This window comes from Vulpes lagopus, chromosome 9 (genome assembly GCF_018345385.1).
Source record: "Vulpes lagopus strain Blue_001 chromosome 9, ASM1834538v1, whole genome shotgun sequence".
Taxonomy (NCBI): Eukaryota; Metazoa; Chordata; class Mammalia; order Carnivora; family Canidae; genus Vulpes; species Vulpes lagopus.
This window is the reverse complement of record NC_054832.1, coordinates 57,722,673-57,749,070: the sequence shown is the minus strand read 5'-3', so window position 1 is coordinate 57,749,070 and position 26,398 is coordinate 57,722,673. Positions and strand designations below refer to the sequence as shown.

At 44.0% G+C, this 26,398-nt stretch overlaps 1 protein-coding gene across 4 annotated transcripts in view; it reads right to left on the bottom strand.

The window, feature by feature from the left end:
* The window catches only part of JPH1 (junctophilin 1), an 84,784-nt gene extending 62,245 nt beyond the window's left edge, over positions 1-22,539 (bottom strand). For all 4 annotated transcript variants that reach the window (XM_041769368.1, XM_041769370.1, XM_041769369.1 and 1 more), the window contains exons 1-2: positions 21,942-22,539; positions 15,270-16,029 (exon numbers count right to left, since the gene is read on the bottom strand). In XM_041769368.1, the coding sequence (XP_041625302.1) occupies positions 15,270-16,029; positions 21,942-22,320 (1,139 nt within the window). In that variant the 5' untranslated portion in view covers positions 22,321-22,539. The remainder of the gene's footprint in view (positions 1-15,269; positions 16,030-21,941) is intronic.
* Positions 22,540-26,398: the final 3,859 nt, after the last annotated feature.

Here is a 26,398-nt window from a genome sequence, read left to right as displayed (position 1 = left end):
TCTCTGATAAGTCCTTATAAATTTCTCGACCCCAGGCTTCTCTACTCATTTTTTTTTTTTTGACAATTCTATTAAAAGCGACTATGTAAACCTTTGATTTTGATGTTTTCATTTCTTTGGAAACTCTTAAATGCACAAGCCTTCTGAGTACCATTCTTAGAGGAATCTCTTTTTGCTTTGTTCCTCCTTGAAAGTCCAGGACTCAAAGATTCATTATCCTTCTCCCCAAGGTGTCACCGCCATTATTTACAGTCCACGTGTGCTCTTAGTGCATTATCCTCAGATCCTTAGGGTTTTGACTCTCTTTGTATACAACCAGTGGTATACAAGGTGAGTTCTCCTTTGCCACTTTCAAGAACCCAGTTCTTTATGCATTCATTTATTCACGTCTTCCATGGTCCAGTCCCAAACTTCTGCTGCTTCCAATCCACCTTGTACATGACAGCTAAAGCCATTCTCCTCAGATGTTGTTTTGCTCATGTTACTAACTTCCTCAGGACTCTGAAACAGTTTCCACTTGTGTCTTGCATAACACCTGATTAGTGCTTTTAAGATCCTTCAATAGTCAGCACCCTTATCTAATTGTCCTCTTCTCCGACCATGACTCAGCTGTACTTACTCTACACTACCCGCAGCAAAGCAAAACACTGTGCGTCTTACATTATACACACCAGCAGGGGGGTGCACAGTCCAGAAGGGTTTTGAGTGTGCTTTTGTACACACACTGTAAGACTTCTCAAAAAAAGATGAAGCATCAGAGTGAAAATCTAACAGAAATGTTAGCTCCAGTGTCTCTAGCCTCCCACCTTCCTATCATTTTTATTCTTTTCTACAAACCAAACAGCATTAGCTTTCAGAAATTTCAGACCAGCCCCACTACTGCTATCCCTCAATTTACTAACTTTCTGGACCTTTTATTTGTTTTTTCTGGGTAGTAGGATGAGGGTGAAAGGGAAGTGTCTACATACAAAAAACCCTTGTTTTCAGGTTCTGTTGGCCATCGGAGTCACTGGGGAATACCAACACAGAACATCAGAAGATTAATAAGGCTTTGAGGCCAAAAGCAATATCTACTCCAGCGAACCACGAAGACAGTACTGCCAATCGATAATGAACACTGGTGATCTTTACTGCCTTGAAGCATTTCTCATTCTCTTCAGGCTGTGAGTCATCAGACATGCCATTCTTCCCCCACCTGGCAAAATCTCTGTTGCCTCTATGACAAATCATGCCTTAGCTTCCCTTGGAAATATTGCTTGAGGCTCAAATTCCCTATGAAATCATTCCAGACCAACTGCACCTGGCACCAGACACGCCAATTATACCAGGAACCCCTTTATTCACGCTGTCTCTCTCATTTTCCTCCCCTTTCTCATTACTCAGCATTGCCTTAGGGCTAGCATCTTCTACACATGAATTTACATATTCACATGCATACATGTTTACACAGACACTTCGCAGTGGTGGTGGGGTGGGGATGCTGGAGACTTTTTTATTTTCTTCCCTTTGTTGACTTACGCCTTCTTTTTCCTTTGAAATTTCCCTTATTGGGCACTGAATACAGTGGAGGCTCTGTAACTGTTACAAATATAGCAACTGTAATTTAAAGAAAACTTTTGAAGAGTAAAGTTTAGCAACTGAACTTTAACACCACAAAATTAACATATTACTGAAGACTCCAAAGGCACAAAAAAAAAAAAAAAAAGGAAAAAGAAAGCTCTTATATATGGCCTTCTTTCCTTTGTTTTCATTTATAGAATGAAACCTTAGGGGATCCCTGGGTGGCTCAGCGGTTTGGTGCCTGCCTTTGGCTCTGGCATGATCCTGGAGTCCCGGGATCGAGTCCCATATCGGGCTCCCTGCATGGAGCCTGCTTCTCCCTCTGCCTGTGTCTCTGCCTCTATCATGAATAAATAAATAAAATCTTAAAAAAAAAAAAAAAAGAAAAGAAACCTTAGGGACTGCATGCTCTATAGATTTTAATCATTCCAACACTGGGTTGAAAGTTCTTCTGATTTAGTGAGTATGAAGAATAATAATTGTGAAAAATGCTTTTACTTTCAAGTTTGTATGGTAACATGAAAAAAATACCTCAAAATATTACTAGTGGCCAAGAAAAGTCTCTGGAGGTGCTTTATGGACAGGCCAATCTTTAATTCCTGTAAGGCTGACCATTTAGACATTTACATAAACTACTTCAAAACCTGTATGGCATGAGGTGGGCACTAATAAACAGTTGACTGAACGATTTGCTTTGTTATTACTTAACTGCTCCCTGTCGGTGTAAATTCTCTCCAACCCTAAGCCTAAGGAGGGGTCAGGTCCATGCTTCCTTTCTCACACTTCAGGTCTCGCGTGGTCCTAAGTATGTCAACATTTAACAATACCCCTGAGATGATCAAAAATCATTGGTATGTGAGCTGTGCTCCTGGAATGCTTACAGGTACTTCAAAATTGGTTTTAATTTGGTCTGTCCCTAACTGTAATCTCGTTCTTAACAGTTTACACAATGGCACATTTTCCTTTTCTGACAGAGGACGAATCTGGAGTTGGAAAAGTAAAACGTCAGTGATGTTTTGCTGTATTTACTAACGGAATAACTTCTATAAAAAGTGTTGTTGGTATGGCTGGGTGAAGACAAGTTCAAATACTGGCAAAGGAAGGGAATTCACACAGCGGTGGAGGTCCAGGCTTGGGTTTTCCACTTTCTCTTCCCCATAGATGAATTTCTCCCTCATCCCATCTATCGATGAGAGATCCAGATAGATGACTTTGCTTAATATATTTGAAATAAATGACCCACATTCCAGGAATGAACCTTTTCACTAATCCAATTTAGGAGCATTAGGATATCACACACAAACATCTTAGATTTGCCTCTGTTTGTCACCACTTCTATCCATTAATTCCTCCTAATTTCATCTACTTCTCTACTACTCATGCCCTTGACTGGGTCTTTATCATCTTGCCACAGACCAGGACTCTAGTTTCAGCCCCACTTGAATCCATCTCAGAAACAGAGTTCTCTGCTCCACTTCTTTCAAAGACTCCCTAAGATCAACACAAGTAGACAATCCAGCTCCTGAACCTTTATGACATCATTTCCTATCACATCTTAACTTACACTTACCAACCTTCAGTGTGCCTCAGAATAACCAGGAAAGTTTGTAGAACGCAGACTTCTAGGCCTCACCCAAAGATGTGCAAAGTCAGCACTGGGTGGGAGCCAGAAATTTTCAAGTGCCTTGTGATTCACTGCAGGGAGTGTGAATGGATCGCATCTGCAGATGCACTGCCCCTCTATCCAACTGCTGCTAGGAACTTACCCCATGCACTTTCTACCTACTCTGTCTTCTTCAAGATATGCCCTGTCCAGAGCATCCTTGCCACCATTTGCTTTCCGCTGAATCTTGAATTAAGCCTCCACAGCTACAGGCTCAGCCTTCAGCCTCACATGTGCTCAGTGTTCTTCCTTCTTTTGCATTTTCAGTTTTTCTTAGAATTCACCATACTAAACTGATACTATCTATTGATGTTTGTCTCAGTCACAAGATTTGGGGCTACTGAATAATATTGGTTAAATGAAACTGACAAAATGAAGCATATGATGAAATAATACTGCTCCCAGATGGATCTTCCTTTATGAGCCAAAGGCAAGCGCATGGGTAAAAGCAAAACAACTCCTAACTCAAGTCCCAAAATCTAGTGGACATTAAAGTCATGGATCTGATGCTGTGCTGCCTGGGGTTTGCCCAACACGGGTCATCTACTTGTTTTATGACCTTTCTAGGTCTCACTTTCCTACTAACATGGCTAAGGGGATTAGGGGAGATAACAGATGCCAAGTTCATGGCACAAGTTCAGGCACCAGGTAACCACTTAACCATGTCAGCTCTGTTTATATGTGGCCAAAAGGCATCACCCAAATTGCTATCCTCAGATGAGTGCTTGCACTCCTGTGTAGTACGTGGGGGAAATGTTTAGATGTGTCTACACTGCTTCCATATGTGGAAACATGGCCAAAAAAATGAACTTACTGCAAGATAGCTAACTTTGACGTTGTTGTATCCAAATGATGCTGAGATTCTGCTACCATCAAAAATCGTATCTTATAGATTCTATGTAATTTTATTAAATTAAAATTTGGCTACTGAATTAAAGTTAAATTAATTTAAATTGAAATTATTTGGCTATTGAAAAAATTTGATAATTTATTTTTATTTTTTTTAAAGAAAGCACCAGTCATCTCCTTAGCACTATAAAATTCTAATTAATCTCTGTATATTCAGTTGATAGCATTGCTACTGTCAGGGGTTAAAAGTCCATATACAAAGACACACTTTTTAGGTTTTCTTAATTCAGTCCCATAAGGACCTCGAGCATGATCACAAAAGATGGACAAAGGTTAGGCAAAGGAAAGGGGCCTGGATGTGAAGATGCTCCAGGCAGAGAGGGAAAGTGACAGGCTCCCTGAGGTGGGCTAGGTGCTTCCCGGTGGGTCCCTTCACCCCACAGCCCCACTTGGCTCACGGCACCGGCCCGCTGCACAGGGGTGCTGTGAACTCCCCAGCGCATTTTGCTCTTCATGACAAGTTTTGTTTCTTATTCATCTTTGTATTCCTAGGGCCTAGTGCCATGTTTGGACAGGGCTGGCACTAAATAAATGTTTGCCAAATGATGTTTCTTTAGCACAATAATTTGTGAGAGTGGTATTTTGTTCCAGTGTGCTGCCAAGAAAGAAACAGGCCAACAGATCTTGCTCAGGGTAGGTCCTTTGAGCACAAATCTTAGAAAGTAGAATTTCACAAATTCAGGAATAGGCATTCTGATACCTGAATTGCACTGTCCACAAGCAAAGGTTCCTTCTGGTTACTGAATGTGAGAATTGCTTAATTTGTACTTCTTAAGAAGAGCTGCATCTATTGGGCAGCCGGGGTGGCTCAGCGGTTTAGCGCCGCCTTCAGCCCAGGGCCTGATCCTGGAGACCTAAGATCGAGTCCAACGTCGAGCTCCCTGCATGGAGCCTGCTTCTCCCTCTGCCTGTCTCTCTGCCTCTCTCTCTGTGTCTCTCATAAATAAATAAAATCTTAAAAAAAAAAATCCTTAAGAGCTGCATCTAGTATCATGTGTGGACATGATATGTGTGGATGGAATTCCTCTTTTGTGATGTGCCTCATAAATGTCTTTGTTCCTCAGGGTTTGGGTCTGAGCTCTCTATGGATGGGACACATTTGAATTTTCCTTTTATTTTTGGGGCCAGCACGTCAAAATTCAAAAAGTAAAAATCCACACTCATCCTCCTCTCTACACCCGTACCCTCTTCTCTGGTCCCTGTCTGAATAAACAGTATCAAGATCCATCCAGTTGGCTGGCCCTGAAACTTGGTGGTCACTCTGCCTCTGCCTCTTCTAGGTTTGCAACATTTATTCAACCAACCAGACTCCTACTAAGTCTGCTTGGGAGGCTGTGCTTCTTTCCATCCCCACTGTCACTGCATAGCTTGGCCCTGAGGTTCCTACCTAGGTTATCAGTTAGCAGATTACTATCTAATCAGTCTCCAGTTTTATTGCCCCTTGTTCTTCCCAGTCCCTAGACTACTTGCATCCAAAGTGATCTTTCTAAATTTGATGTCATCCTTCTGTCTAAAACTACCAGTAGCTCTCTCTGGTCTCTATGATAACGTCTAATCCCCCCCCATAGGTCAGTGAGCCCCTGCCTTCTCCTCCACCTCATCTCTCAACACCCACCCCCCACCACCTTGTTTTCTCTTTTCCAGCCATGCCAAACATTTTACAGTACCCCAAATACACATGGGCCATTATCCTTTGCACTCTTCTCTACCTTTTTCTGGAAACATCTACACATCCTTCGGTTTTCAAGCTGGGTACCACCTGCACAATCAATGCCTCTAGCCCCAGGCTAGGGTTAAGCTCTTCCTATGTGCTACCTTAGCTCCTAGCAAGGGGGCAATCATCTGAGATGTAACTGCATTTTTATCTGTCCTAACATGTGATGGAAAGGACTGGATCCTAATCATAATTTTGCATTTACACAGCATGCCATCCACTAATGTTATAAGAATGATTAAAATTAATATTTCATGGAGATAAAAACCAAGCCTTATAAGATGGGCTGGTAACCTAGTGTCTTTTCTGCAAATCCAGACCAGGGTATTAATTAGTGTGTTAATTTGCAATCCTTCCACGGCATTTGTATCTCTGCAAGGTATTCTAGTAGTCACAGTTCAATTGATTCTCAAATCACTGGGGTGAGTAGGAGGAGTGGGAATGAGTAACAAGGACCTGTGGAGCATGGGCATGGCTCCTCCATTCCCACTCCTGAACCTGAAAGTCCAACTCTTTTAGATTTTTCCTCAACACATTTTGACTAGTAGGTTCCTGACATGAATATCAAACCTTTCCCCTAATGTATGGAAGTGAGCATAGGAAATCCTGAAATACTAATTCAGAAAACTCCTGCACCAATGAAAAAAATGAAATAGATAGGGATCTCTGGACCAAGATAATTGAGATCAAAGCTTGAGGGACTCGATACAGTAAACCTCAGCAAAAAAATGTTAACCTTATTCAAAAGTTTTTAAAAACAAAAATATAGCAAAGTTATTTGTTAATCTCTGGCATAATCAATTATTTAAAAAATGCTAGGAAAGGAATTAATGTATTTTCCTTGGTTTGAATAAGTTTCTTTTGGCACTCAGGGAAATCCTAAGAAGATTTGACTTCAAAGAGTCGTACTCTTTTGGAGGTGATCTTGATTCCTTACATATTAATTAAATTCCTGATAAAGAAGCTTATTGTGAATTGAGGATATTATACAAATAAATGTGAAACACCAACTGAAACAGAAGGGCAAAATTATTAAAAGCTTATTTGGTTTTATTCTCAAGAGGCCGTTGTACTAAAGCTGAATGACTTACATAAATACCTTTGGCATTTGTTGGATCCTGTTCCCAAACACAATGTTCATATTTCATCTATAATAAGAAAAGCATCTCAAAGATTTGCAAGGCACTAGTCTTGCAAGCGTCCCGTTTGGTGTCTTGAGTAAAGTGAGGTTGGCAGAGTCAGCTTAATCCATAATGGAAAGTTGTGAGCGGGGTGCTTTGGCCGCCTGGCAGCTGCAGCTCAGGAGTCTCCCAGCTGTGTTAGCATGCACACAGAACTCCGCCACTTGCCTGAAAACAGAGTAGCTCCAGATCAAGGCTAAAATTTGTACGGAGCACGTGGGACGGAACACGAATGCTATCACACCTTTGGCTTTCTGGGAAACAGAGTAAGGGGCCCTTTGTTACAAATGAAGTTACACTAGGAAGTAACTGCTGCTTTAATTCTTCCACGTTTACAGAATCGGGAAAAATGTCATGCTTCAGAGATAAATGAGATCGAACCTGCTGCAATTTGTACTGTCTAAGCGCACGCAGATTTTTACAGTTAAAACAAGGCCAACATGTGTCCCAAAAACCTAGCTTATCGTCCCCCTGGAACATTGCTTTTTCCCTCCAGTCTTTGCAGCCAGTTTTTGCCAAGTAGATTTCTGCAGAATTCAACATTACCTCGTATCTCGTTCACACCATATACAGACAGCATCTTCTCCTTATGCTCTCTGCTTAATCAAAGTGGAGAGCCATGCCTACGTGATTCAGGGCTTTAAAAATGTATGTTTTTAATGGCCCACACATCTGAATAACTGTGTGACCCTCCTGTTATTATGGTGCAAGACCAATTTTCATTAAATTTGTATTGCTTGAACCTACTTGGTTGTCATTAGAACACACACCACCCTCAAGGCCTCAGTTTCTGAATGGGCTTGGACTTGGGAAGGTTGGATAAAGAGTTTTTAAAGAGAGGTCTCCAGAAACAAGATACCCGAGGAAAGTTTTACAAGGTTCCCATAACATAGTATGTTCCCATGTTATGTGTAACGACCTGCTAAGCAGTGAGGTACCATAAAATCAGAGCTGAAAGAGAGAAGCTGGGCATGTTCCTCTTATGGAGTACCAGCTTATCCACACTTTGCCCCTTATTTGGGAGCAGGTCAGAGCAGACGCCTCAGTATCTTTCTGGTTTCAGCTGCTCCCTCTGTACACCCACACAGAAAATCCTCAGTGACTGCTACAGAGAAGTCCTGGGCCCCTCACCACAGAGAAGTCCAGCTTTCTTTAAACAGCCTGGACAAGAACGTGAGGAAATTAGAGCAGACTCTTTGCTCTCACTCATGGGAAATGGGCATTCTTCAGTAAGGAGAAACATGTGCTTAAAATTTGTATGCACAATACATAAACTATAATAATCAAAGAATGGTGACTTACACTAGTTATACCTACACAATATGAAGATAAAAATCTTTATTATCCTGCCTTCTCTTCAGAACATTACCCCAGCACAGCTTGATACAAATACATGTGCCATTTCCTTGCTCAATTTTTTTTTTCAGTCTTAAAATATGTAACTACCTGTTGACAATAGACTGACTTCAGAAAGATCTGAGGCTGGGAATGGGGTGAGTCTTGGTACATACCCACATCTAAACACAGGAGGTCATGCTTGGTGGATTTAACGCCTTTCCTTTTGCTTATCCCTGTTTTTGCTTCCCAAGCCTGCCTTCCTTTCCTTTTTCCTTCCTCTCTCCATCTTCACCTCTATCTCAGTCTGGTTTCTTGGTCACCTGTCAACTCGCACTTATGGGAATCATACTCATATGATTTCAAAACATGAACTGGATATGGTGATTCACAGTTTACATACAAAGCCCTATGCCATCCACTCTCTCATTCAACTCTTAAGACAATCCTCCTGTGAAGACAGAGGAACTATCAATCCCCATTTACAGGAACTTTTCTGCACCTCAGCCTGAGTGTATTATCCAAGACTCTGGAATCTGTTTGTAGAAAGGCTGGTAATAACAGGTGGAAAAGCCAGACAGGCAGCAAAGGTTGATACAGATGAGCATGGAAGGTAAAATTTTAAAAAAATCATTAATGCACTCAACACTGAAATCCACATTTTAGGTGATTCCCCCCAAATTTCTGTACCTATTTAATGGCTTCTTCAATAAAATGACTTGCAAGACGTTACAAAAAATTCAACCTTCCTGCGAAAATCACTTAGGTTAAAAACTGAACATTTACGAGAGCCCCAGTAGAAGAAATTTAAAAAAAATCCATGGAAAAGATAATCTACAATTATTTTTAAAGATATGAGAGGACTACAAACATTACAGAAAAGAAAAAAAATCAGAATTTTGATTTACAAAAGAGAACTGGAATCCGCTTGCCCAACTGAATTTAAGAATTTCAAATTCCTGGCCCTTCACACGAACTTGGCAGAAGCTGAGCTTTTTTCCCCTACAATTGGTAGAAGTTTAATTTGGATCTGTAATGCGCACTGACTCATGGTTGACTCTAGGTTTTAATTACTAATAAGTGAAGTGTGAATCAAGTCAAGCAATCTTTTAAGGAACTGTTTCTATTGAACACTATTATTTGAGCTCATGAAAAATTTCAGCCAAAAAAAAAAAAAAAGACAAGAAAAATCTTCAAAAGGGAATAAAGGCAGCTGAATATTTAGCAAACAGATTCTTAAAAAAAAACAGTAAGCTCTTATTTTCTGACCGATCACATAACTTGGTGATGTCAAACAGGCAGGATGAGCTAATATTTTTTATAGTGAGTATAAGCTGACTTTCTGGAGTTTCCACATCTGTTTAAGGGAAGCACTCACATGTATCACTGGACCAGCTCATTCCTATGAAGAATGGAGATAACAGTCTGGCTTACCCTCAAGTTCTTATTCCCAGGCCCTGACTTAGTAATGACTCTTTAACGATGTTGACATAGCTAAGGAAAAGCATACCTGTAACATACTTTTGCATTTTCTGTACTTCCTTGATTATTGCCAGATTTATAGCATGATGATTTCCTTTCTTTGAGGCTGGTTTATAAATGCCCAAGAAAATAGAATTAGAAGCGCTGGTAGTGTTTGTGGCCTAAGTAGTGAGAATTTAATTCACTTATTCATCAAATATTTACCAGAGCCCTTACGAGAGTGCCCTGATCTAAACCAGCTGCTGGGTGTTTAAAAGTGAGCAAAGCTGCCTTCAGGATCTGGCTTTCCGATCTACTTGGAGAAAGAGATACCAAACAAATATACTGAAATTCGATGAGAACTTAAGACAAATGGGCGTCTGGGTAGAAGGGGGTGGCAGTGGGGTGGGAGGGTGTGGGCTTAGGGAAACCTTCCGTGAGGAGACTTGATGCCTTACCCAGAAGATGGAGTGGCCTAAGGGGCCAGCTGGGGCAAGGGCACCAGGCAGGGGGAAAGCAGGCAGTTCCCTTGGAACTGAAGAAAAGCTGTTGTGGCTGAACCATTCAGGTGATGGAGGAAAGAAGGAGAATGGTAATGAGTTATATCTTCTTAGAAGAAAACTATAGGAAATATACTTTCATGGAGGATTTTTGGGGGAAAAAAAAGTGTCATTTTTTTATATTAAAGTCCAGAATCAGCAACATGGAATCCGATCTCTAATTCTGAAAACAGGTGCTGCAAGCTCACCTGTGCACCAGATAGCTTGAGTGTGGGCCTCCACATTGTATCTGGGGCTTCCATTGCCCTGTTACTACACGTGTACCAGGCCCAGCGGGGCTCCATCCCAACATTACCTATCTCAGGGCTGCTGTCACCACCTGAAGTCTGGGAGATGTTTGGAGCAGCAGTCACTGATATTTCACACTAGCCCTGGAAAGCCCGTCCAGCCACATACCCTCCCAGATTCAGTGAGGTGGGCCACAGAGTCAGAGAATGGTGGTCCAATCTACCCTCCCACTTTATTTTTTTTCTTCTAATCTGTGTGATGCAACAAAGCCAGTACAAACAAATGCCTGTGGTTCTCAATTGGTCTCTCCCATCCCTGTCACCAGATATCTTCCATTCTTTAGCAGGACGATCATGTCCTCTGGGGCTCAGAGTCTACAAAGCTCTTCTTTGGTCTACATCCTTTTCTAGATTATCTGTCCTTTTCCACAAAGTGTGGTTCTCTCAGGGCCACTTATTTGCTATCTCAGCCAAACGCCTCACCCTAAAATTCTTCCTTAAGACATCTTTCTCAAGGAACAGTTTTTTGAACACCTCATAAGCAATGACCAGAGACAAAAGTTACATGGAGTAAGAGTGATCAAGTGAGAGCTGTAATTGAAACAACAGGAAGAATGGGGTGATCTTGGGCAGAGCTGTAGTCTCCGCCTGTGAATGTGAGGAACCTGAAATATTCAGAGTTGCTCTCCTACCTCTTGGACATTTCTTTAAAAACAAGATTGAGACATTTTCTCAATTCCACATGATTTTTAACCCACAGGACCAAGACAGGTAGGGAAGAAACATTTTGTTACCTCTTATAGACACAGTACTTTTTAGATCAGAACAGAAACCTGAATAAAAGTTATAGGAGTCAGCAAATTATTAGTCTCCCTTGGAGTTTTCACTCTTTTATGTGCTAACTTTCTAGTAAACTATCAGTATCTGCGAATTCTCTACCTGCTGCATTATTTCCACTAACTGTTAGATGATCCTCACATTCCCTTACTGATAAGAATTAAATAGAGACCCCATAATACGCCTTCTGAAATGAGTCTCCCATGCGTTTCCTGCAGAGACACACCACTCCCTCCGCGAAGAAGCAAAGGAAAGGTCCACAGACCTTCTTGAATCTCCGAGCCAAAGGTGGTTTCCCTGAAGGTGGATACCATTATTTTCTCTCAAGGCTAACTTGAGACTTTGCTTCAAGATGATATGGAGTGATGGCACAAAAATGGATCCATTTTCCTGAGACTTAAACAAAAATTCTCCATAGGGCTAAGAAATAACAGCAATAGAATAGTGATTAGCATTATCTGGATGGCGAACTAAGGTGGTCAGTGTTACCCTCTCTCTCTGTTGCTAATGGCCAACGAGCCATTTTCAGAGCTGCAGCTGCCAGGAGCCTCACTTTCTGGTTGTTACTTTGCCATTACTGGAGGAGGCCCAGGGCGAGAGTGTCACCTACGTTCTTAAACTTTTGATATTTTTTCAAATCAAAACATTAATAGTAACTACCGGAGGGGTCCAGGAAGGACTGAGCAGATAGGCATTATAAAGAGCTATTGTTTAGGGGATCCCTGGGTGGCTCAGCAGTTTAGCGCCTGCCTTTGGCCCAGGGTGCGATCCTGGAGTCCCGGGATTGAGTCCCACGTCAGACTCCCGGCATGGAGTCTGCTTCTCCCTCCTCCTATGTCTCTGCCATTCTCTCTATGTCTATCATAAATAAATAAATAAATCTTTAAAAAAAAAAAAAAAGAACTATGGTTTGTGACACATAGCAAGAAGGCATTCCCTCAGCCAGCAAGTTCCAAAACCTTCAAACAAGCTTTTTCTTTTTTTTTAAAGTTTTACTCAATCATTTATTATTTTAGAGATTTATGAGAGAGAGAGAGAGAGAGAGAGAGAACACAAGTACGTGCATGCACATGAGCACACAGGGTAAGAGGGAGAGAGAGATTTCCAAGCAGACTCCCTCCTGAGCATGGAGCCCCATGCGACAGGGGGCTCAATCTTATGACTCTGAGATCATGACCTGAGCTGAAATCAAGAGTCAGACAATCAACTGAGCCACCCAGGCACCCCAAAAAAGTTTTTAAAAGAATGTAGAATTTTAAACTCAGAGCTACTGACTGAAGGGGAATGTCAGTCCTACAGCTACTTTCTACAAAAATCAGTGACAAAACTCTGCACCTGAAGCATTTATTAAAGCAAGGAATTGGGGCCCCTAGGTGGTTCAGTTGGTTGAGCATCTGCCTTCAGCTCAGGTCATGATCCCAGGGTCCTGGGATCCAACCCCACATCGGGCTCCCTGCTCATGGGGAGCCTGCTTCTCCATCTCCCTCCACCCTTCCTTCTGTTTGTGCTCTCTCAAATAAATAAATAAATAAATAAATAAAATCTTAAAAAAAAAGAGCAAGGAATCTGGAAAGAGAAGTAATATATGTGGATGTAAGATGTAAAAGGTTAATGGAGTATTTTGTCTTTTGTGTCATCTGAACAGCATACGTATATTTCCTTACTGTGGTTAGAACACTTAATAGGAGACTTACCCTCTTAACAAATTTTTATGCGCACAATATTGTTAACTACATGCACAATCACCTCGCTTAACTGAAACTTTATAGCTGTTGAACAACAGCTCCCCATTTCCCCCCTCCCTCCAGCCTCTGGCAACCACCATTTTACTCTCTGTTTCTAGGAGTTTGACCATTTTAGACGCCTCTCAAGTGGAATCACAATTGTCCTGTGACTGGCTTATTTCACTTAGTATAATGAATGGAGTATTTACAAAATAGCTAAGTGAAATTTTTATGAAATAGTTAACTGGCTAAATTGTTGATTATAAACTATGTAATATAGTATTCTCAAACTACATGACTACTATCCCCAAAAGATTTTCAACAGGGTTAATGTGGCTAGGACTTGGGTAAGAGTTTTATGATCCTCGTATAATCGGAGATCCTTGCATTACAAGCATTTCCCTTTCATTATATAGATTTCTCCAATTTAAACTAATGATAAAAGTCAATAATCAAAGCAAGTGTAAGAAAATCATGTTAGATCGTCCTGCACAGGTGTACTTCCCATCTGCCAAGATCGAACTGCCTCTACTAGATCACTAGGTTGTAAGGTGAAAACAAAGGGGAGCATCCAGGAGTCCATTTAAAATTACAGGCCAGGGCATAACCCAAGTTAGCTGAGGGCCAGGGGAACCAGTAAGATTAGATGTATCAAGTATCCCATCTATAAGCAAACTGAAAAGCAAGTAATGTAACTTCCTGAAAGTTTGTGCTGATCAACAAGCCACATTAACTTTAAAACAGGATGAGTTTGGGATAAAGATGAAAACCCTGCATATCTCAATATAATGCAAAAAACAAGACCAAGTAGTGCTTCAGATACTAAGAAATAAATAGTAGCCATAAAATAGGTTTTTTTTAAAGCAACTTCAGAAGTCTGAAAGTATTCCACTGAACCACATGAAATAGCCATTTTTGCAATTTTGATTAAAAGGTCCAAATATCAGTAATGAATTCATATGGCTCAACCAAACCAAAAGAGGGTTCATTAATTCAATGCTAAGAATAAAAATCTGAAGACATGCTCATATCTTGTGGCTTCGAAAGGAAGCTTTACTTCTATGAGAAAATATTACTGAAACAGGAAGATAAATGCCTCAAGTCATACAAAACTGTGGCCAGTCAGTGGCCATGTAAATAAGCCTAAAAATAATATTTTCCATTTATAACCATCCTTTTTTGTCTACAATAGGACAATTCTATTCCCGATAGAGTTCTCCATCCCTCTCGCTGGATCCGTGAACCCAGCTATTAATGGTAAAACTTCAAGCACATAGTCCTTCTATGCCCACATGCACCCCACTTCTCAATCTATAATTCACCGCTTTCTCCTACTCACTCCATCCCTTCTCTACTGCTCTACTTTCTTCCAACTTTGGCACGCTGACAGTCCCATCTGTCCATGTCAGGTTCCCCCCCCCCCCCACCGCTTTCCTTTTAATACACCAGTGATCTAATCATTCCTGCACAGAATGCGGTGACTTGCGTGAGCCTTAGTCCCTCTGCCATTCCCATATAGATGGGCTCTGTTTGTTTTTTTTTTGCAGTGATATTTATTTTTTTATTAACTATTTTTTTTTAACTTAAATTTTAGGTAGTTAACACACAGTGCAATATTGGTTTCTGGAGTAGAAGTAGGATTCATCACATATACCACACCCAGGGCTCACCATAACAAGCGCCCTTAAGTTGGATGGGAGTTTTAAAGAATGCATGCAAGATGTGGTCTTATAACTGCATTTCTGCCATATATAGACTTTGACGCCTTCTCAAATAAAAAACAAAAAATAATAAATAAAGCACCCCAGAAAGTGTGCACTGGATCCCTGAAAGTGTGCACAGGGTCTGAGCGACCTGACCTTAAGTACTGGGGAAGCAATCTGCAACAGGAAGGGCACCTCCTTGTGCCTTGGGCCTTTTGTGATCATCACGTTTCAGGACAGTGCAGGTAGGTTTCCGACTCATTCCGCTGGACTTAACCAGCTTCTAACTGTGGTTCTGGCAATTGCAGAGGCTACCTGGTGAGGTCGCCAACACAAAGACAGACCTAGTAGGGGCAGCCCACTCTTCTGAACCACCCAGCCTGCAAGTGACATACCTCGAATTTGCAATTTCCACTTTGGTTCTCGCCATGGCAGCTGCCCTCTGCGCGCCTTCGATCGCTCGGTCCACCTTCTCCCTAGTTTTTGTATTTCGTATTGGTATAAGCTGCTTCCTTATCCCCCGGACCAGAATATTATTTTTGTATTTCCCCTCTTCCTTGGAGCCGTCAGGAAACACGGTGCAGCCGTACCCGTGCCTCTTGTTATTCGCCCACTCGCCTTCGTACTTCATGCCGTTGGAGCGCTCGCTGATGCCGAAGCCGCTGCGCTTGTCGTTCTTCCACTCGCCCATGTAGGTCTCCGTGGTGGTGGCGTCCACGTGGTCCTCCACCGGGCAGAAATCGCAGTCGACGTCGCCGAAGCTGATGGTGGAGTTGGCGTCGCTGGAACTGATTCTGCTCATGGCCGCGTCGCTGCGGACCGAGCTGCGCTTGCTGGAGATGGAGGACTTGGATTCGGACTTGCGAAGCTTCATGCTCCCCAGGAGGGAGCCCCTTCGAAAGAGGCCGCCCTTCTTCTTGCCCGCGAGCTCGGCGTCGGCGTGGAAGTTGAGCACGAAGCCGCCGCGGGTGCCGGCGGGGCTGTCGGAGGCGGCCGCCGCGTCGTGCAACACGCTGCCGTTGCTCTGCTCGCTGCGCAGCGAGGCCATGGAGGTGCGCAGCGGCGAGCGGATCACCGTGGCCATGCCGTAGGGCACGCTCTGGCGCACGCCGTAGCCGTGCCGCATGCCGCCGGCCCACTGGCCCTGGTAGGTACCTTCGAGAGAAAGCACAGCGTGAGGCGCGCGCAGCTCACCGGCAAGCCCCCGGGCGTGCACACCGCAGGCGGCCCGCAGCTCACCCGCAAGCACCTGGGCGCGCGCACCGCAGGCGGCCCGCAGCTCACCTGCAAGCCCCCGGGCGCGCGCACCGCAGGCGGCCCGCAGCTCACCCGCAGGCACCCAGGCGCGCGCACCGCAGGCGGCCCGCAGCTCACCCGCAGGCACCCGGGCGCGCGCACCGCAGGCGGCCCGCAGCTCACCCGCAGGCCCCCGGGCGCGCGCACCGCAGGCGGCCCGCAGCTCACCCGCAGGCCCCCGGGCGCGCGCACCGCAGGCGGCCCGCAGCTCACCCGCAGGCCCCCGGGCGCGCGCACCGCAGGCGGCCCGCAGCTCACCCGCAGGCCCCCGGGCGCGCGCACCGCAGGCGGCCCGCAGCTCACCTGCAGGCCCCCGGGCGCGCGCACCGCAGGCGGCCAGCAGCTCACCCGCAGGCCCCTGGGCGCGCGCACCGCAGGCGGCCCGCAGCTCACCAGCAAGCCCCCGGGCGCGCGCACCGCAGGCGGCCCGCAGCTCACCCGCAGGCCCCCGGGCGCGCGCACCGCAGGCGGCCCGCAGCTCACCTGCAGGCCCCCGGGCGCGCGCACCGCAGGCGGCCCGCAGCCAAACCCCGCGCGCTTCCAACCCGGGCAGCTCCCAGCACCACTGCTCACCCGTTTGTGAATTCCCGCCCTGTAGCTTCGCGTCTATGGTCTTTTTGAATTTTATTTTATCTTTTATTTTTCGTGTCTATGGTCTTAATGTCATAGCATTTTAATAGCATTTTCCAATAGCCTGGGAACTTCGCTTTTCCTTTCAAAATCTATCCGAGTGTTTCATTGGAAACCACTACTTTCTCATTTCGAAGGTAATGATCCTCAGAAAACGACCTTTCTCCCCGAAATTATTATTCTCCCCCTCCACCATGGGAAGGCAGTGTCACGGAAGATGAAAATGAGTTCTATCTGTGAATTTGATTGTCATTTTATTCCTTTAGCCAAAAACCTTTAAAAACGCCAGGTCTGTCATTATAACATTCCAATAAGCTCAAAGACTTAAGTTATTAGTGATCTGAATACTCGGGACAGTGGCCAAATTATTTTACATTTTCTTTCATGTTCATGTTTTTTTTTTTTTTAGGGTAGGGAAAATAGTTTAATATTTAGGCTTTTATTTAGATTTGGGAGAAATTTTTGGAGCTAAGAGTGATTTGACAGATAGGATATATGAACCATTATGAAAAAAATGGCCAATTTATTTTGTACTTCCAGGTGAACTGGTTTAAGATTTGTCCTCTACTACTTGCCAAAGTTCTGCTTTCTCCTGGCCATTTTCTTCATGGATTTCCCTAGTCCCTGCCACTACATATTGAAACACGTTGTAGACTAGAAGCACTCTGAGGGCAGGGGTTACCTCCTAAGCAAACATAAAATTTCCAGTCTCGTGGCTCTATGTGTCCTGTGGTCTCTAAGTGTTTGATGACTTTATAGTAAACAGCTTTGGTGGCTCAAAAGAATATACTATTTACCTCTAGGAAAACTGAGATAAGGCCAGAATAAAACTTCCACTTACTTAATAGTATAGAATTCACATCTCAGAGCAAACGTGTGTTTGACAATGTCCCTTAAAACTCTGTTGACACCAGATCGCTTTTTCAGTGAATATTATGTCTTTCTAGGAATAGGATAATTTCTAATCTAAAGCATTTGTGCTTAGTAAGTTTTTCTATTAAATAAATTAGCTAAATTTTCTATTAAACAAATTAGCTGGTGTGGCTTTTTAAATAATCGCATGGAAAAACTGAGTATTAAAATTAGGGAACTTAGGAAAAGAGTAAAATTAGGGAACTTAGAATTTCCCTTTCAAAGTCAAGGCAATTTCCTTTAATTAAAGGCATATTTTAAATTATAGTATCCTCCAGAAGAAGCTCTATGGAAATTTTAAGATATAATTATTTCTGTATTACTCAGAGTAACTCACAATATCATAAAAAAATAAATCATGGTTAGAGTCTGTCTTGACCTCTTTCAGTATCTGATTATATTGATATACCTTGTAGTCACTTTTCATTTTATATTGCCACATACAGATTTCCATTTACTTTTTAAATATTGAGCTATATATGCTAGTGGTTTCATATCATTGTGATATCATTTGATATGGTTTCATACCATATCAATTAGGGGCTGATTATTTCACTGCATTTAAAAGTGTAATAGCTCCAAAATCAAAAGTTTTGACAAATTTCAAGACTACCTTCTCTGTTTAGTCTGTTAGATGTCCGATAAGCAGACAACAGCAAGACAACAATGAAATTCTAAGTAGGTCTGGTACTATGGATGTCCTATTCTGGGTAAACGTAAAAGTCTTAATCTGACATTTATGAACTTCTGAGGAGGTAGGTAGGCCATAGCATTCTCAAAAGGGCTAAACCCCAAAGGATAAGATAGTCATATACAATATCCCAGGCTAAGAAGGTTCCTACTGAATATTAGTCATTTCCAAATAACCACCACCTTAACAGGGAAGGGAATTAAATTATTAGGAAATTTCAACTCTGATTTTCCCTTTGCCTATATAGATAAAATAGAAGTTCTAAGATAAAAGTTCTACAACCTGACTTAAAAAAACGTGTACTAAAAAAAACCCGTTTTTTGCAAGAACAGTTTCCAATGGTGCTATTTGATATGTTTTATACTTTGAAAATGCAACCATACCATCTTAGTAAATGATGAACAGTGAGGGAAAATTAACAAGTAGTTTCCTTAAACTGGTATCTCCAAAAATAAGACGAATATTTACAATTTCCAAATAAGTAGTGTTTGAAAATCCAAGCAGTTTAAGGCAACAGCAGTAATTAGAAAGCTTAGGTCTCTGCTTAACTGTCAAACAGGGAAGGGGGTGGGGGCAACAGCATTGGCCACGTTCCTATGCTATTTTGTTAAATCACAGTATATGGAAGACCTCCTCCATGGGATTGCTAAAAACCAATTTACAGTCAAACTGTTAGTAGTTCATCTGAAATTTAAAATAGGTTTAGTCAATGAACTTAGAAAAAAAAAAGGGCTTCTATTTTTTTTATGAAGCAGGTGGGTTCCAACCTTCTCCCTGCTGTCCAACTTAAGTTCTAATTAGTTCCTTTCCATTCCTCAAAGATGTATCTTGCACAAGTGTAAAAATTATTTTTACAGGTTTTGTCTTAAATTATGTTCTATGATTTTTTTTTCATCTGGGAGCTGGTTTTCTAGATATAGCCATTTTAACGACACAATCTTGTAGTGGAAGGCATCCAGTTCAGAATGAGTTCCAGTCAAATGTAGACTGTGCTATGCCAAACTTATATTTATGTGCTATGAATGGGTATATGCAAGTATGCACATAGTTAATAAAGCAATGTGTCTTCCTAGATATTTTCAATAGTTTTATGACTGGTGAAAAAAATGAGGTACAGCAGATTAGACTTTATGCAAAAAATTCTGGGCACCTAGATTAGGATTTCATTAGTATGGTACTAATTTATTCTTAATATTCAGGCAGTTTTGGCAACACTTCACACACAATCATTAGTAAGTCAGGTGATACTCTTCACCTGGAATTAATACTTCCTTCATCTAGTTTAATGTTGTCACAAAATACATGGAATCAGATTTTCCCTAAATTTGACAGAGAGTGCCCAGGGATGGACCTGTGGTAGCACAGAGACAAAAATAAACTAATTCTTAAGTAAGAATAGGGAAGGTGGTATTTCCTATTTTGGCTAAAACTTATATAAAATAAGTTATAGCAATATACTTCTACTTAGACCCCCCACTTTAGGGACTTTTGAATTAAATGGAGTGGCATCTGAAAGAAAGCAGAAAATCAGCTAGCACAGAGAAGACATTCAAGGTTTTTTTTTTTTTTTTTTTCCTTCCTAATTGGTAGCATATTTGATTTTTTTTTTTTTTTTTGGTAGTTGGTAGAAAAGGAAAACCACAGTTCCATGGTGATGCCAAAAATTTAAAAATTTTTTAAAATTTAGTTTTAAAGTCATCCTGGTCATCCTGGTCACTTATTTGAGCTTCTATAACACATACATAGAGGATCTTTATTGTGCCATATATATATACATATATATATAATATGTATGTAATATATATAAAATATTTTGCTAAGTGCAAATATAATTTGTCAAGTGTAACGAATCCTCTAGAACCAAGAGATTTTGTTTAGTAAGTAGTAACCCTAAAAGAAGACTTTATTATTTATGACTTATTTTTAACTTTCCCAAACTGAAGAGAACTATCTCCGGTCTTAAGAAGTTATAATATGCACATTTAAAAGAGAAATTTTGCATTCTACTTTTGAGCATGGAATTTAGTTATATTACAGACCTAGGGCCTCTAATAAAATCCAGTCACAACCTAACATATTTATAGGGCTGTCAGCCAAGGCACTATATGCCCATTCAGAACATTTAAGGGCCCTAATTAACTACTGTGAGACTCAAGACTCCTGTAGCCCATATAAAAGGATTAGAGGAAGTTTTTTCCTCCACCTTTTAATCCATGAGAATCATATCCTCTATTTATACCATAGAACGAAAAGATGTCCTTTTAATCAAATCCTACCATTTTGCATTTGAAATAGAGCCCGAGTGTTCTGAGTAAGTGAAGTGTATATAAATTGTATAAGCTTCTGTAGAAGGAGTGGCCTGAGGTTGCAGTGGGCTGGAGAAACTTTTATTGGATCTTTTTAATACCCTTCAACTCCGAGCTGTGTAATGACAAAAGTTGACACTGCCTTCCCTAACTCTTTTCAGCTATGATTATGTTTATAATCAGAAAAATGTATTTTGCCAAACCATAAGCCATTCGTCCTTCTCTGCTTATTACGCAAGTAAATTCATCAGGTTTTGACACCTGTTCCAATAATGGCTACTTTTCCTAATTAAAAACAACAACAGAAAGGAACCCTGCCCTATCATACACACAATTTATTTCGCAACATTGTTAAATATGAAGTTGGTTTATAGCTAGCCGGGTCGAGGGCATACACCGTAGTGCAACGGGGTGATTCCACGGTGGCTGCTGGCTTAGCGACTGTGGGAATGTCATCTTAAGAAAGTATTTCTTAAAACCTAGACTTCATTGTTCACTCCTAAGACATTTCCCCAGTAACTTGCCCAAAGATCTCCAGGTCAACAGCGACTACCATTCTTTGGATGGAAAAACCGCTACTTTGAGGAACCGAATGGAAACCGGGAAGGGAAAACCCCACGGCCCGTGAGCCCCACCTGCATCAGGTGGCCGCTCCACTTCCACGGCTAGGAGGGTCCCAAATGCGCTCCAAATAAGGCACAATCCCCCTACATCCCAGTCCTGGGGTTCTGGCTGCTATCTTTAGGCTACTAGAGGACCAGAAGCGAAATACGACTCCACGTGAAACCAATCCGGGGAGCGGTCCGCACCGACCGCCGGCCTCCCACGCCCCGGGCGTTCGCTCAGTCCCCGGGGGTGGCGCCCTCAAACCCGGCGGGAGAGGGAGGGCTCAGGGGCGCGATGGGACGGGCTCGGGCGGCAGCGTCCTCCCTGCCGCCGACCCGCCCGCGGCGCGGGCCAGGTGCGCTCACGCCTCGCTCCCGGTGTGCACCCGCGGCCGTTCCCAGAACCGGGTCAGGCCCCCCGCCCCTGCCCGCGCGCGCACGGGCCGCGTCCGCACGGCGGCGCGGGAGGCGGGGGGCCGGGGCGGGGGCCGGGGCCGGGGCCGGGGCGGGGGGGCTCCCCCAGGTGTTTTGGCGGGTTTCCGGACACGTGCGCCTCCCGCCGCCCGCCGCCCGCGCAGAGCCCCCGCCCAGCCCGCGGAGCAGCCGAGCCGCCGGCGCCGCGCTCACCTCCGTCCCCGTAGGTCTCCACGCCGTACCCGTCCTGCAGCCCGTTACTCCAGGTACCCTCGTAGCGGGCGGGCGTGCACAGGCTCTGCCGGACCCCGTAGCGCCCCTTGAAGCCGTGCGACCACTCCCCCCGGTACATCCACTTGCCCTTCGTCTCCACCCCCAGCCCGTGCCGCTTGCCCTGCGCCCAGTAGCCCTGGTAGGTGTTGCCGCTGGGCCAGGTGTAGCCTCCGGCCACCTCGAAGCCGTGCGACCAGGAGCCCGAGTACTCGCCCTGGCCCTTGGGCCCCGTGCAGATGCCGTGCCCGTGCGCCTTGCCCTCCTCCCAGCCGCCGCAGTAGGTGCCGCCATCGTCGAAGTCGAACCTTCCGCCCGTCATTCGGGGGGCAGCCCCGGCGCGCGCCCCGCGGGGGCACGGACGCGGGCAGAGCTGGGCACGGCAGGGTGTAGCCCGGGGCTGGGGGCCCGGCGCGCGAGCTCACGACAGCGCCCCGGGCAGCTCGCGCGGCCGCCGCGCTCCAGTCCGACGCCGCCCCCGTCCTCCCCCCGCTCCCGCCGCCGCCGCCGCCGCCGCCGCCTTCCTCCTCCTCCTCCTCCTCCCCCTCCTCCTCCGCCGCCGCCGCCTTCCCCGCCGCCGCCCCGGCCAGCGCCGCGCGCGAGAGGACAGCCCGGGCTCCCGAGCGGACCTTCAGCGGCGCCCGCCCGCCCACGTGAGCCCGCCCCGCCCCGCGCCCGCCCCGCGGCCCCTCCCCGGGCGCCCAGGCCCGCCCCGCCCCGCCCCGCCCCGCCCCGCCCCGGTCCGCGCTCCCCGGCGGCCGCGCGTGTGCTCGCCCGTGGGAGGCCGGTGGGAGGCCGGTGGAGGCCGAGCGTGCCCGGGGACGCCTGGACGCGGAGGCGCGGCTGCTCGCGTGGGGGCGGCCCGGCCTCCTGGCCCGCTGCTTGGGGTTTGTCCACGTGGTTAAGCTCCTGTAAGAGCGACCACGTGTGTGTTGAGGGAAAACTCCTGAATGCGGGTTGGTCTTGTAGTTGCATTTCCTCCAGCGTGTGTCCTGTCGCATTTGTCAGGCTCAGCTGTCACCGTGCGCTCACATCTCCTAGATATATGGATGCATGCGATGGAAATCGCTGGCAGCCTAGATATAATTGTGCAGAATGTTCTTTTACACCTACCCATTTCTAAGCACATGTGTTTGCATTTATTTAATGAAGATCGGGGCGGGGGGGGGGGGGAGAGCAATGGAAGTTGAAAAAGCACAAACTAACTCGGGCAGCTTTTGATTTGCGGTAATGAAGAGGGGGTTTTTCCATCTGCCTTCGCAGGGTATACGTATATGCCCTTTCCTTTCGCATCGGAGCCCCTAATGTTTGTTCTTCCGACAACCTTAGACGTTCTGCAGCCAGGGAGGGCCTCTGTACCCAACAGGCGGAGGGCTCGGTCTGTGAATATCCTGTAAGTGTCTGGAATGTACACCTGGTACCTCTCCGCTGGTACCCACAGCTTAACGAAGTAAATAGAAGATGTCAAGGAGGAATAGGGAACTTAAACACTGCTCTAAACTTACAAAAAGCCAGTGACCTAAAAAACTGGGGACAGGTGTCAGCTGATCTATTTTCCAAGCTACCACGCTGTGCTGTCGAATTCACTTTAGGCAACTCTTTTAAACTTGCAAACCTCCAGTTCACCATCTGCCAAATGGGAATGATAAGATTTGTTTTTCCCTTCCTACGTGCGATAGTAACTTGAGTATGTGCTGGTACAGCGCGGAGCCAAGAATTAGAGATTTGGCAATAGGCGCTTGAATCAGTATTGCCTCTGGTGAAACCAAGCATTGGTCTCACCAAAATACTTACAGGAGACACCTTTCCGTGGTCATAGCCCGGGGTCTGAGGTTGGCCTGTTGAGGACACTGCTTTGCGGAGGATTCATGCATGATATTCCTCAGGCCGAGACGCTTTTGGATGACTGGGGGAGCAGCGGAGGCTGCCAAAGTTTGTCTCAGTAGGTATTTGATAATCAGATAAAAATGATCTGATGTCAGGGCGTCAGGGTAGGGAGCAGGGGAAAAATAGACTAAAGTGTGCAGAAAAAAAGGAATGAAATGGACCTTGATTGGCTCTATCTCAGGACTGGAGCTGGCCTTTCCTGCTTATGTGGCTGAAATACTGAAAGAAAAAAAAAAATCTCAGTTTACACAGAACCAAATCACCAAAGAGAATTAGAAACCCTCGTCCATGGCACTGCCTGCAGAGTTGCCAGGAATAGCACTTACCCTAGTGGCCTGAAATAATTACGCATCTTGCTCAGCATCTTGTCCTGGACTAGGGATTGGTTTAGGCCACTGGGAAAACGAGGGCCCAGGTCTTTGCTGATGAACCATAATTCCATTTCTCTGTTATGGGATATACCAGGATCAGGAGCTAGCATAGATGGGTATATTGCCATTTATTTTGGGGTTTTATTTGATGTGAAAGACGGTGTGGTTGCTCAAACCAGTATCTTTTTTCCTCTTTTTAAACTTTTTTCATGAAATAACCTTTGTCCTTTTCCCTTTTTTTTCTTTCTTTCTTTTATTTATTTTTAGATTTTATCTATTTATTCATGAGAGACACAGCGAGACAGAGGCAGAGACATAGGCAGAGGGAGAAGCAGGCTCCATGTAGGGAGCGCTGATGTGGGACTCGATCCTGGGTCTCCAGGATCACACCCTGAGCTGAAGGCAGGCGTTTAACCACTGAGCCACCCAGGTGTCCCAATCTTCTTCTTCTTTCTTCTTTCTTCTTCTTCTTTTTTTTTTTTAAATCTCCACCCCTACATGTTAGGATCCATATTTGAATATTTCAGGGCTAAGTTTTTGTTTGCAAGCACGGTGCAAACTTTTTTTTTTTTTGAACTTTCCCTAGTGAGCTCTCATGCAAATGATGGATTTTCTGAAATAAACTAGCACAGAGTAGGTTGGCTTCTGTGGTGGATGTCTAGTCCTGCCAGTGGTGGGTGGACAAAGGACAAAGGATCCACGCACATCATCATAGATAGAATATGGAGATTTGAGAAACATGAAAGATAGGGCCATTTATCTCTTAATTTGTCTCTTGCTATCCATAATAGATGTCTTCTTTGGAAGGCATCTTCATTAAAAGAAGAAGATACCTGATACACCAAATATCTGATAGTAAATTTTAAGAAATTGTAATCCTAACCTGAGTTAGGCTCTCTTCATGGAGGAAATTAGTATTGAATTTTTGGTAGCTTCTAGAACTTTTGGCATAGTAACCGTACAAGCCCTGCCTCTACTTACCTGCTGCCATCACAATGGAATGTTGCATTCATGTAAGTTTTCACGTTCAATGGTAATGGTTGGAGAAGACTGAGAAAGAGAAGTAAGAGGAGGAAGAGGTGCCGAGGATGATGGCATAGAAGATAGTAGGCAGTGGAATAATGTTGCAATTCACCAGTCAGGGTTAGTCATGTCCTTATTTTCCCTCTTACTCTGAACCTTTGCCCTGGATAAGGGGGAGTTGAATTTAGCTTTAAGAAGGGATTAGTAAGAAGAGAATGTGAATGTTGGTTTGACAGGTGGGGTGGGGGAGGCCATTGAAGCCCAGGGGCTGACAACCATTCCAGCACTTTCTTTCTCCCCATGCTCAAAACTCAGCTATTCTAGGCTTTCACTCTCCAAAATTTCATAACAAAACGTAAGCCTTGTTGAGAGTGAATGTCTAGTAACAACCTTTCGATGAGGATGCTTTGCTTAGAATTTAGTATTTTCTAATGAAGGCGTGTTTAAAAATGTCTTAGTGACTTCGGTTCATTTAAGTATTAGAATTATTGAAATTCTTGATAAAAATTTACAAATGACAAAAGCTAATCTGTGGGTGTTTATTGTCTTAAGTGTGTTGCATCAAGGTGTGTAAAAAAGCTCATACAATTAAAATTACTGGGTTAACCCAATCAAAATTATTACTAGCACATTTGTAATAAAGCATTCATAAAGATTTAAGAAATTTATCCATTATAAGTACAAAAGACATATGGTTATAGGCTTTGAGGACAACTTGATGTTGAAAGAGGAAGAATTAATTAAGACCGTTAATTCCAAAATTAATGGTTTTTACAACTTTGAAGGCAATTACTGAGTTCCAGATTGAGTGTTCAGTGCTTTACATGCATTAATTCATTTAAACCTCATAAAAACCCATGGGATTAAATAGTAGTATTATAACCTTTTTACAAAGAAGAAAATAAGGTTTAAGACGTTTATGTGCCCACGATCATTCCAGGTAGACACAGTCCAGCTGGGATTCAAACCGAGTCTGTCTGACTGTAGAGGTGGTTCTCTTTAATACTGTCCTTTATTGAGCAAGGATGAGAGCTTTCAAATGGAGAGAGAGCAGGCTGTATGGAGAGCAGTGAAAGTGACTTTTATTTCTTATTTTTAAGAGTAGCTGGCCAGATGAAT